Source organism: Thamnophis sirtalis, unplaced genomic scaffold (genome assembly GCF_051295495.1).
Source record: "Thamnophis sirtalis isolate CommonGarterSnake01/CBP01778 unplaced genomic scaffold, rThaSir2_p1.2 scaffold_10, whole genome shotgun sequence".
In the NCBI taxonomy this organism is placed as follows: Eukaryota; Metazoa; Chordata; class Lepidosauria; order Squamata; family Natricidae; genus Thamnophis; species Thamnophis sirtalis.
The window spans coordinates 71,191,051-71,203,713 of NW_028261390.1; the positions used below are offsets into that span (position 1 = coordinate 71,191,051).

The 12,663-nt window shown below is 48.8% G+C and overlaps 1 protein-coding gene across 1 annotated transcript in view; it reads right to left on the reverse strand.

The window, feature by feature from the left end:
• Positions 1-6,209: 6,209 nt before the first annotated feature.
• The window catches only part of LOC106549956 (regulator of G protein signaling 12), a 32,483-nt gene continuing 26,029 nt past the window's right edge, over positions 6,210-12,663 (reverse strand). The window contains 4 exon segments of the mRNA XM_087724878.1: positions 6,210-6,635; positions 10,147-10,219; positions 11,220-11,314; positions 12,248-12,374. Coding sequence (XP_087581004.1) covers positions 6,465-6,635; positions 10,147-10,219; positions 11,220-11,314; positions 12,248-12,374 — 466 coding nt within the window. The 3' untranslated portion in view covers positions 6,210-6,464.

Here is a 12,663-nt window from a genome sequence, read left to right on the forward strand (position 1 = left end):
TATCCCTGGGGACAGATGTGGAAAGGCCCGTCTGGCCCGGGGGCGTCTGAAGGAATTCGGGCAAAACCAGGTCTTCCTTTCTCAGCAACCCGCGCTGGTCGTCGGCTCGGTTACTCTGGACTTTGGATATGAGTTCGAAAAATTCTAAGCCAAGAAACCCAGATGGTGAGAGTCAGCATTGCAAAAAGCCCATCATGGCCAAACAAGATTGCAGATTAACAGCGTTAGAAGGGACCAGGGAGGTCATCTAGTCCAACCCCTGCCCCCCGCCCAAGCAGGAGACCCTAAACCGTTTCTGATGGCAGTCCAGTCTCTTCTTGAACGCCACCAGGGATGGCAAATTACTTAACAGGTTAGCAGAGTGGGAAGGGACCTTGTGGGTCATCTAGTCCAGCCCCCGCCCAAGCTGGAGACTCTACAGCATTTGTGATGAACGCCCAGCCTCTTCTTGAAGGCCTCCAGTGATGAAGCTCCCACAAAACCTGAATAAGAGAATAACAAACTAATATATTTGGAAGGGACCTTGTGGGTGATCTAGTCTAACCCCCTGCCCAAGCAGGACACCGTACACCATTTTTGACAGAAGGCAGTCCAGTCTCTTCTTGAAAGTCTCCAGGGATGAAGCTCCCACAACTTCCGAAGGCAACTCCTGTTCCATGGGTTGATTGTCCTCACTTTGTCAGAATGTTCCTAGTTTCCAGGTCAAATATTGGAAGATGCTCTTGTGTCTCCCCTGGTCCTTCTCTTCCCTAGACTAGCCAGGCCCAGTTCCTGCAACCGTTCATCGTATGTTTTAACCTCCAGTCCCCCAATCATCCTGGTTGCTCTTCTCTGCACTCTTTCTAGAGTCTCCACCTCTTTTTTTATAGTGTGGTGACCAAAACTGGATGCAGTACTCTAGGTGTGGCCTTACTAAGGCTTTATATAGTGGTATTAGGACCTCCCTTGATCCTGATTGTATCTCTCTGTTAATGCAATTTAGGATTGAGTTGGCTTTTTGGATGCCGCTGCACACGGCTGGTTCCTGTTTAATTGATTGTCCACTAAGACTCCAGGATCCCAGCCGTTTTTCTTTCTTTCTTTCTTTCTTTCTTTCTTTCTTTCTTTCTTTCTTTCTTTCTTTCTATAAAGGCGGCCTATAAATCCAAATAAAATACTCAAAAAAATACTTTTCTTTCTCTTTCCTTCCTTCCTTCTTCTATTTCCCCCTTCCTCTCCTCTATCCCTCCTTTCTATTGCTTCCTTCCTCTCCTCTATCCCTCCTCTTTATCGCTTCCTTCCTTCCTCTTCTATTTCCCCTTCCTCTCCTCTATCCCTCCTCTCTATTGCTCCCTTCCTCTCCTCTATCCCTCCCTCCCTCTTCTATTCCCCCTTCCTCTCATCTCTCCTCTCTATTGCTCCCTTCCTCTCCTCTATCCCTCCTCTCTATCCCTTCCTTCCTCCCTCTTCTATTCCCTCTTTCCTCTCCTTATCTCTCCTCTCTATTGCTCCCTTCCTCTCCTCTATCCCTCCTCTCTATCCCTTCCTTCCTCCCTCTTCTATTCCCTCTTTCCTCTCCTTATCCCTCCTCTCTATTGCTCCCTTCCTCTCCTCTATCCTTCCTCTATTCCTTCCTTTTATTTCTCCCTCCCTCTTCCATTCCTCCCTCCCGCTCTTCTATCCCTCTTATCTACTCCTTCCTTTCTTTCTCTCCCTTCCCAGTGCTGTAGTTTATAGAGGATTCCCCACCCCAAGATTTATTGCACAGGTAGTCCTTGACTTGTAATCGGGCTATTTTATGCGCCCAAATGTGTTTTTCCACAGGGAACATGGCTCTGGCTCGAACGAACGTTGCCACAGAAGAGAATAGCTCAACAACGTTAACAAACAGGCAACTCTCTTGTCCACTTTGTGGTGTAAACTAGCCCAGGACAACCCAGGTGGGTTCTGGGAGGAGAGCCACAAAATCAAATCAAGAAGGGGACATTAAATTGCAGCTCGTCCTCGACTTACGACTTGCAATTGTGCCCAACATTTAGGTTGCTAAGCGGAACATGGGTTTTGACGGCTTTTCTTGCCACGGCTGTTAAATGAAGCGCTTAAAATTGTTACGTCGGCACCGCTAGTCCTCAGCTTACGACCACCACGCAGCCCGAAATTCCTGCCGCTAAGTGGGACGTGGGTCAAGGGAGGGAGCGCGCTGCCCCCGCTTTACGACTTCCCTTGCGGCGGTTGCAAAGCGAATCGCCGAAGCGGCTTAGTTAGTTAAGCCCGGTTATTGTTCAGCGAATCAGGCTTGTCGGGAGGTGGGGAAAAGGGGGGGTCGGGTCGCATGACACACACACACACCCAGGGACACGGCAACGGTCATAACTATGAGTCAGTTGCCGAGCGTCCGGATTTTGATCACGTGTCCTCGGGGGATGCTGTAATGGTCATAAGTTTTAAAAAAACAGTCGTAAGTCCCTTTTTCCAGCGCTGTTATAACTTTGAACGGACTGTCACAACTCAAGGACTACCTGTGACCACATCCAATACAGGTAGCAAAACAGCTACAACGGAAGTCTATAACTGTGACAAGAGTTCAACTGGCCTTGGATTTGTGTGCCCCCACTCCCCCCCCCGCCAATCTTTCGGGCACCAGGAGCCGGTTCTGCGGAGAAAGGATTTTTCCGTCGAACCGGACGGGACGTAGTTTTGCGTGCTGCCTGCATCCCGTGGAGAGGGTCTTGCTCGTTTGCGTGGCCCGGTTGCCGGCATCCCACAGCCCCGTGCGGGTCCACGGACGGAGGAGTTGGGGACCCCTGGCATAATAGATCCGCATCGCCACAAACAGAGAGAAGCGGCCCGAAGCGGAAATTTTCCCTTTGCAAAGTATTAACAAGGCTGGGAACTTACCTGCCTACCTGGTGGCCCGGCGCAAACGAGAGATCTTCTGGGACCAGCTGTCCAAAATTGCCTCGGAAAGCAGAGGGGGCATCGCGGTGGGACCTCAGACCTGCCACTCTGATCCTATAGTTCCTCCTTAGGCATCTAGTCCAAGGCGGGACTAGAATTCCTGGTCTCCTGGTTTCTAGCCCGACGCCTTGGCCCCTAGACCCAACCGCCTCTCTACGTGGCAAGGAAAGTTTAGGCTGGGGGGGTGGGGTGGGGATGATGAGCAGGTGACGACTCAGGAGAAGGTCGTCATCGGAGAAGCTGTAGGAAGAGATCCCTGCAGGAGACTGGGCTACATGATCTCCAGAGTTCCCTTCAACCCTTCCGTGACGAGGATTCTATTCAAGTTATGCTTCCTGGCACGTGATCTGCGCAAGTGGAAACTTCCATGAGATGAAATGCCAGCAAAGCTAGTCTATCGTCATCATCTTGGTTTAACCACCCCATCATCCCTTGCAAGGGGGGGTGGAGTCTGGGCAACTGAATGGAGCTAGGAAAGTGTTTACTGGCCGGATGCCCATCCCTGTCGCCAATGCGGAGTTATATTCCGCAGATATATTCTCAGAAATCTCTGCCTCTACCTAGGTTCGAATTCACTGCCCCCTGATTGTGAGGCGAGAGCTCCACCTCCGGGCCACCGCACCACTCCTCCAGCAAAGCATTAGATTCCCTCTCTTATTTCCATCCCTACCGAAGGTTGACCAAAAAGAGATATCTAAGATGAACGGACTAAGCTAAGGAGGCTTTCCCCAACGTTTCTTCCCTCTGTGGAGGATCCAGGACAAGCTTCACCTACCTGCCGAAGGTGATTTGTGAAGGGAAGTCTAGAACAAGTCGTTGAATGAGGTGTTGGGAGGTAGGTTCTCTTGTCCAAAGTCATCATCTGGGAGGAGAAGCCGGAAGCGTTACGGCAAGACCAGCTGGAAAATAGCGGGCTCTGCTGAGCCACGTGGAAATCCAGCCGGACAAACCGCTGTCGGGAGGTCTTCGGACCGAAACCTGTCCTGGAGGGAGAGGAAGGGACATCTCGGACGACCAAGAGGAACCAGCAGTTCCTTGATAGGTCGGAGAAAAGCCCTTCAAACTGGTAGCAGGGGTGGCAGCCATAATTAAATGACCACAAAGCTGGGGCATCCAGATTAAGCTATTTGTGCTGGAGCGGTGTTGGAACAGCGTGTGGAAACTGGGCGAGACCAACTCACAGGGAAAAAGAAACATTGATTTTGATCTTAAAGGGTCCCGGAGCAGAATTAGTGACTAACTGGCTTTCGGGGAATTTTATTGAAGGGAAAAAAAGAGGCAGTGGAGGTTAAAACGCCGTAGCCTCCGAGGATTTATGTCTTCTGCAGGTTGGAAGTGAAGAAATTAATTAACCAAAGGAAGAGCCCAAGGGGAAGTCCTTTTTCTCCTTATTTTATTTTATTTTTTGTGGATTTCATGCATTTTTGGCAAGTATTGACAGTCAGCTGTTGGGTTGCATTTGTGGTTTGGGAAGAGCCATCTAGCGATGAGCAGAAAGAGATACACTGATAAAGGGGGAAAATGCAACAACAAAGTCATCATCTGGGCATCAGCCAAAGGTTAGCCTGGCGAGAGTGGAGAGCTTTGGGCATCTTCCCTTCTAGGCACCAGCTGCAGATGCTGCCATGGCTTCTCCTCACCACTTATGTGTAGAGAAGTCCTACCTGGGACTCACCTAACAGCGAGAGCAATGAAGCAATGGAACAGCCTCCCTCCCGGAGTTGTGGGTGTCCCATCGCTGGAGGTCTTCAAGAAAAGATTGGGCAGCCATCTATCCGTAATGGTTTACGGCCTCCTGCCTTGAGCAGCGGGTTGGACTAGAAGACCTCCAAGGTCCCTTCCCCGCCCTATCATCAGGAGTCTTCTGAACCACGGAATGAACAAATGCTAACTTGCACACGTTCAGTTTTCTAAGAAGAGATTGGACAGCCCTTGGTCTAGTGTGGCATGAGGATCCCTGCCTTGGGCAGGGGGGGGGTGGACTAGAAGACCTCCAAGGTCCCTTCCAGGCTTCCCAACTCAAGTGTTTCCTGAACCACGGAATGAACAAATGCTAAAACGCACACATTTGGTTTTCTAAGGAGAGATTAAACAGCCATTTGTCCAGGACGGTATAAGACAGTGATGGCAAACCTTTTTTGGCTCGCGTGCCAAAAGCGGGGGGAGCGCGGGGGGGGGGGTCGTGCGCGGGCGTGCCACACCCATAATGCTATGCGCACCTCAGCAAGCACGACCAGCGCTCCCCCCCATTTTTGGCGTGCTTTTTTCACCCTCCCAAGGCTCCAGAGGCTTTATAGGAGCTTGGGGAGGGTAAAAACAGCCTCCCCTCCCGGAGGCTCTCCGGAGGCTTCAGGAGCTTCCCTGAAGCCTCCGGAGCGCGAAAAAACCCGGCTCTATGGGCAAACAGGAAGTTCGGGAACGGACTTCTGGTTTGCTCGTAGGACTGGCTTTAGCCCTCCGGAGTCTTCAGTGGCCTTCAGGAGGCTTCCCTGAAGGCTCCGGAGGGCAAAAAACGACCCTACGAGCAAACTGGAAGTGACCCAGGCCTGCCACGCCCCTGAACTGGTTCTCCTATGGGGCCGCCATCTTGTAATTGTACAAATTTATTTCCCCCCCCTTTTTTTTAACATTTACACACGCGCAGACCTATTTTTGTGCAAATGTGCACCCATGCGCACGCACCAAATTGGCAGTAATGCTGGGAGCAACCCATTCCTGTCTAGGATGGTATGAGGATTCTTAAAATGGGCAAGGGGTTGGGCTAGACAGCCGCCAAGGTCCCCCCCCAGCCCCGGAATCCTATGATTCTAATTTATGACGTAGCTCGTTTGATGCTCTTGAGGGCTGTGGCTGATGCCAAGGTGATGCCCACGTGGATACTAAGCAGGGGTATCAAACTCAAGACCCGGGGGCTCGATGCGGCCTATGTGGTGCTTAGACCTCGCACGCGGGGCCGCCTGGGAAACAACGAAGGACCAGCCTGCGGTGCCTCTGCCAGCGCTAAGGGAACTCAAGGAGGGGGGGCTGTGTGCAGCCGTCCCAAGCTCTGGGTTGCAGGAGGCTGCCGCAGCCGAAAACGGAGCTCAGGAGCCTGTTTTTGCTGACAGAGCACTCGGGCCACCACCGGCATCCCCAACACGAGTGACATCGAGCTGGCCATGCCCACCCTGAGGTGAAACACAACCCTCAATGAAATAGACTTGACAGCACTGTCCTAGATGATGGGTTGAGTTGGGGAACCAAGAATAATTCTAGCATGGCCAAGAGTGTCCCGTGAGTGGATCACCGAATCCCCGCCCCAGCCTCCACCCAGCGCACGGCAGGAGCTCACTTAACAGACGAAGCGAGTGAGTGCCAGGAGCGGGGCGTGGCCGAGCTCCGACGTCTTCCCCATTCATCCCAGACACTTCCACCGACACAGGAACGTTAACTTCAGAATGGATGAAGTTTATTGGATCGCCAATACACACGGCCGGAACAGATAAAACACACTCCACTTTGGTCACCACGGTGGACGAGACAACACACTACTGCATATATTTTAAAAATGACATACCCTCTGCTTCTTCCAAATTCAAATGCTGGCGTGTGTTTTTTTCGGTCTGAGCAAGGCCGTCTTGTCTTGGGGCTCGAGAGCTTTTCCCCGACTCGCCTTTTAATTTAAAAGAATTGTGCTTTCCAACAGGTCTTCCTTCGCCCTATAGGGGAAGCCAAAGGGAACACAAATTACCTCGGCACGACGGCCGCGCGGAGGAACAAACAGCCAAATATGTAATCCGGGGACTTTGGCCCGGACATTCTTGGATCTCCCTTAAGAGGGGTGCGATGGCCTAGAGGTGGAGCTCTTGCCTCACAACCAGGAGGCTGTGAGTTCGATCCTAGGTAGAGGCAGATATATCTGCTGGACAAAACTCGGCATTGGTGACAGGGAACAGCATCCGGCCAGTAAACACTCAACTCTATTCAGTTGCCCAGACTCCGCACCGCAAGGGATTAAGGGGGTCATTAAAAGAAGATGATGATGATGGTTCTTGGGTCTTCCATCATTTCCAACCCCCCCCTCTGTAAATGCCCCACCTGAGCCTGTCACCCCAACATGAAGATTTAGTAATACAGAGACCGTACAGAAACTCTTAACCCTAATCCTAACTCTGGCCAAAGGTAGGGTCAGCTGTCCACTCCTTTTAACACCTCAAGCAAATCATATTTTGGCTCCTTCTGTGAGATACTCTTCTTTCTTACTTTTCCCTCTTCTTTCTTTCCCCCTCCCGCCCCCTCAATTTTCCGAGCCTCACGCTGACATTTTTGTTTAAAATCAGGAACTTCTGTATTTCCCAGTCTTTTCCAGAGAGAAATTAGGGACTTCAGCAGGTGCCACTGGGAGTCATTCAGGAAAAGACTGGCTGTATTTAAGAAAACCTATATAAAATGTTTTACAGGTGGCATCTGCTGCCAGGCCTGCCACAGTTTCTATTATTCTACTATGCACTTTCTATTGTGGGAAAATGGGAGGGGGAATTGTATGGAGTTAGATGCTATGTAGCCATAACAACATTCTTTCTAGAAAGCCGAGGTCATCCTTTATCTCTGAACCTCTACACTTGACCGGAACTGGATGGGTGGAACTGCCAGCATGGAAGTGGAAGATTGAACCATGGGATGGACTTGTGGGTGTGGGGGGGCAAGATCTTGAACTTTCAACTGGGTGGGGAAAACCTGGACGCTTTCAGATTCAGGTTTCCCCAGATGTGCCAACATGGCTCTCTTCATAAATTGGGAACTTTGAGCAATATTGGACTCCTGATTTACTTTTGGATGCTATTCGGAACCCTGACATTAACCCGAATCTCCATTAAAATACTTCTCCAGCTATCCTGACCTTCGGGGTGCTGTGTGGGGTCCTGAGCCCCAACGCAGACCCGAACCCGGGGCGGTGTAAAGACTCGGAAGATGGAGGAAGAGAAGAAGCCCACGGGGGAAGCAGCAGATGACCGATGACACCTGCCAGATTGGCAAAAAAGGTATAAGAATTCCTCCGCCAAATGTTGGAAATGCAACCAGATCCAAGGAATCTGCAATCACATGTGGTGGAGGTGGAGGAAAGCAAGGAATTTACTTGGGGGGGGGGGGGGGAGAATCATAATTGGTTGGAAACGATAACTGAGCAACATATTGAGTTTAAACCAGAAACATGTCTGTTAGGTATACTATCGGAAAAGTATGACAAAACAATCATATATTTAATGTTACATATATTGACGGCAGCAAGAATCATATATGCTAGATATTGGGGAAATGGGAACACCCCATCAGATGACGATATAATTAGGAAAAATCTGGGAACTGTGCTGAAATGGATAGATTAACCTTAAAAATCAAAGATAAAGAAGACTCGAAATATTATCGGACACGGAATAAATTTTACGACTGGATAAGAGACGAGAGGTAGAAATGAGAGGGGAGAATAAGTTTACCAATGTCAATAATTGTTAGCATGGAAAATAAAGATGTATAAAACTAGGAACTATGGTAAGGGGGAAAATTGTAAATAGGCTAATGTAAGTAGAAGTTTACTTAAAGCTCTTTTTCGTTACTCTTTTTCGTCACACTACTATAATTACTGTTGTTATATTATTGTTATAGTTACTAGCTTGTGTGTTAAGATTTACTATTAACTTTTCATTGGCTTGGCTTTATATGTAATTATTATCCTGATGCGTCACTGTCTTTGCAATTAAAATTACAGAAAGAAAGAAAGAAAGAAAGAAAGAAAGAAAGAAAGAAAGAAAGAAAGAAAGAAAGAAAGAGGCTTTATCAAAAGAGCTAGGCAAAAAAAAATCCACATTTTCAGAGGCAGCATGGAAATGTCCAGGCCAGCAGGAGGTTGTTATCGCTACCACAATTACTTTGGAAGAAAATCAAGAAACAAGATGCCAAAATAGACAAGGGACTTTGTTCGCTCCAGATTATTGGTCTCTGAAAAGCCTTTTTGCTTCTTCTCCTTGGAAACAATTTTTTTGGAATCCCCTTTTGCAGGAAGTGAAAAAAGAAAATTTCACAAGAATAGTCACGATGGACGCACACTTCTGGGTTGGCAAGGAGGAGATGCGTTTCAGTTACGTGGCTTCTACGCATCGAATCAAGAGTTAGATTGATGGGAAGAGGAGGGGAAGGCTATAAAGAGTTTTTGAGCAAAACTAAACAATTCTCTGGGGATGTGGCGGCTAGGATGCTGAGCTTGTCGATCAGAAAAGTCGGCGGTTCGAATCCCCTAGCTCCGCGTAATGGAGTGAGCTCCCGTGACTTGTCCCAGCTTCTGCCAACCTAGCAGTTTGAAAGCACGTAAAAATGCAAGTAGAAAAACAGGGACCACCTTTGGTGGGAAGGGAACTGGCCTCCAGAAGTTGTGAATGCTCCAACACTGGTTTTAAAGAAGAGATTGGACAGCCGTTTGTCTGAAACGTTAAAGGCTTTCCTGCCTGAGCAGGGGGGGTCAGACTAGAAGACCTCCGAGGTCCCTTCCAACTCTGTTCTTCTAGATTCTGTAAAATGTTCTTGTGTAAACTCTCCGGTGATGAACCCATAACCCTTCGAGACCGCCTGCTGCCACATACCTCCCAGCGGCCAGTAAGATCCCACAGATTGGCCTCCTTCAGATGCCGTCAGCCAAACAGTGTCGGCTGGCGGGCCCCTCGGAGGAGAGCCTTCTCTGTGGCTGCTCCGACTCTTTGGAATCAGCTCCCCCCGGAAATCCGGACCTTACCCACTCTCATGGCCTTCAGGAAAGCCGTAAAAACTCGGCTGTTCCGGCAGGCCTGGGGCTGTTGACCTCACCGTTGAGGTCCGGCCCCGACTAGAATGAATGTACGAGGGTGTTTGTCGTTTTCAAATTGTTTTCTTTTATCGTTATGTGTTTTTTTCTTATATTTTGTGTAAGCCGCCCGGAGTCCTTCGGGATTGGGCAGCATATAAATATATTTAATAAACAAACAAACAAACAAACAAACAAACAAATAAATAAATGTCACGTATTGAAGGGTTGAACGGGAGGAGCCCCGGAATGCAAACATAACAATAAAGAACTAGCACAAAGAAAACATGGGACTCTCTACCCATCCAACGCTCTTCATTTTGGGAAGAAAATGTTGAAAAGGAGGGTGGGTGGGTGCGTGTAATCACGGGGGTTTCGAATAATTGAAGAAAACTTACTGCGAGTGCTTGATTTCCTGCATTAGAAGTTACAGGCACAGTGTGTTTTAAGGACGCGGCTTTCCCCTTGTCTGTGAACGATAGAAATTTAATTCTTTTTTTCCAAAACCAGACGCTTCCTGGCCAACACGCTTACCGTCTAAGAGGGGCTGGTCACGAAAGATCATGGCCGTCGCTTGATGAGTGGGTTTTGGGGGCGCCGATTGGCACCAGGGACAAAAGGACCTCTTTCTTAAGGGTTAATTTTCACCCCCTTCTTCCCACCGCCTGGGCTACTTGAAATGCCTCTGAAGAGCACTGGTAGTTCTCGGCTTACGACAGTTTATTTGGTGACCAAAGTCACATCGGCAGTGAGAAAAATGACCCAGGGTCCTTTTTCATAAGTTACAGCCTTTGCAGCCTCCCTGCGATCGCATGATTCGAATTCAGGCCCTTGGCAACTGGTTCATAGTGGCCACAGGACCGTTATGGTGTCCCGGGGTGAGTGGTGTGGTGGAGCTCTCGCCTCGCGATCGAGAGGTTGTTGAGTTCGATCCTAGAGGTAGAGGCAGATATTTCTCTCTCAACGAGAATCTATCTGCCGAACAAAACTCCGCACTGGCAACAGGGAAAGGCATCTGGCCAGTAAACACTATCCTAGCTCCATTCAGTTGCCCAGATTCCGCCCCACAAGGGGATTACGGGGTCGTTAAATGACTAAAAAAAAGAAGGGTCCCGGGATCATGTGATCCCCTTTTGCGGCCTTCTGATCAGCAAAGTCCATGGGGGAAGCCAGATTCACTTAACGACCGTGGTACTAACTTACCCACTGCAGTGATTCACCAAAGAAGTGCGTTACTAATTAGCTTCTGCAGCGACTCGCGTAAGAACGGAGGCAAGGAAAGGCTGTAACGTGTGTCAAAAGCCACTTAAACAAAGGTCTCACTTAACAAGAAAGAAAATGGTGGTCGTAAGTCGAGGGCTGCCTGTACTCGGGACACTTTACTTGGTCCTGAATTCAGCGGCTGGGTTATTCGGCTGGATCACGCCCGATCCCGATTTAGCAAAAGAGGATTTTAACACAAGTGCTTACCTTTCCCTTTTTCGAAATCTTCTCTTCCAGAACCACCCTCTGTCCATCAAGGCTGGAGATGGGAGCCCCGAGATCTAAGGGTTCTTGCTCGCCGTTCTGTCATCAAATTCAGAAAAAAAATATATGGTGGTTTTAAAGGAACTGAATTTGTGGCCAGCACCGTAACCGTGAGTTAGCGCGAATAAAGCAATCGGGATTTGGATTCAGCCACTCCAGACCTGGTGTGTGTGTGTGTGTGTGTGTGTGTGTGTGTGTGTGTGTGACTCGCCATCTGAGGACTGACGGACGGCCCGGCCCCCGCCTCTCTCTTCCTCTCTGCCAGCTCCGTTCCCTCTTACGCCCTCAGAGGTCCCAGGTTGCCTTGATGCTGATCCTGACCCCCCCCCACCGCCTTCTATTCCTCTGATCCAGCTGTTTGGGGGGGGGTGCGGGCAGCTTGCAGGCCACAACATCTGCTTTGGCTTTATTTCTCGCTTCTATACTGTCCGGTGTATTGCAAGCTGCTCAAATTCAGGGGGTACCAAGGTGAATTTTTAAAAAACACCGTATTTTTGGAGTATAAGACGCACCTTCCTCCCCTCTTAAAAGAGGCTGAAAATTTGGGTGCGTCTTATAGCCTGCAGTGCTGCATTTAACCACTGCGCCACCTCGGCTCTGTAATTTATACCCTGTATTTGCTCTGGGAAGTTGGGGGGGAAGGGGGGGGAGATGGGCGCGGGGGGGGGAAGTGTGGGTGAGGGAGGTATTTATTTGTAAATATTTTTTAAAAATTTTCAATAAAAAAAGAAAAGAAAAATACGGTGTATCAAGGAATTAAAACTTAACACGCAGAATCTGGAATTCTATAAAATATGCACGTAGAGGAGAAGGAATAAAAACTGCTTTAATCTCCCATTGGTGAGATTAGTGTGTCTCTTAATGACAAATGGGGTTGGAGACCTTTATTTATCGTAAAGGAAAACGCCGTAACATTAAAATCTCTAAAAACAAACAAACACAAAACCTATTTCAGTTCAAGGAATGACTTACTAGTCGGGCCACGAGATTATTCAGGTTCAGTCCGTATTTTGCCACGACTGGGCGCAGGACTTCCGTGACTGGCTTGGTGGGTTTAGCCTTTAAACCAACCGACCTGTTTATAGGGAGCAGATCAAGCCTGAAACGGATAGACAAACCGGAGTGAATATAGCTACTCCTCGACTTACGACAGCTCATTTAACGACCAGTCGAAATTGCAACTTGATTTTGACAAAAAAGCGACTTAAGACCGTTTTTCTCACCCTTACTTATCCAACCTTAGGATACCGAAACCGTCATAAGTACGAACCAGTGCTTGCCAATGAGCCGAGCATCTAAATTTTGATTACCAGGCCGTGGAGATGCTACAAAGGTTGTGGGGTGTGAAAATTGGCCATATACCACTTTTTTTTCAGTGTTGTTGTGAC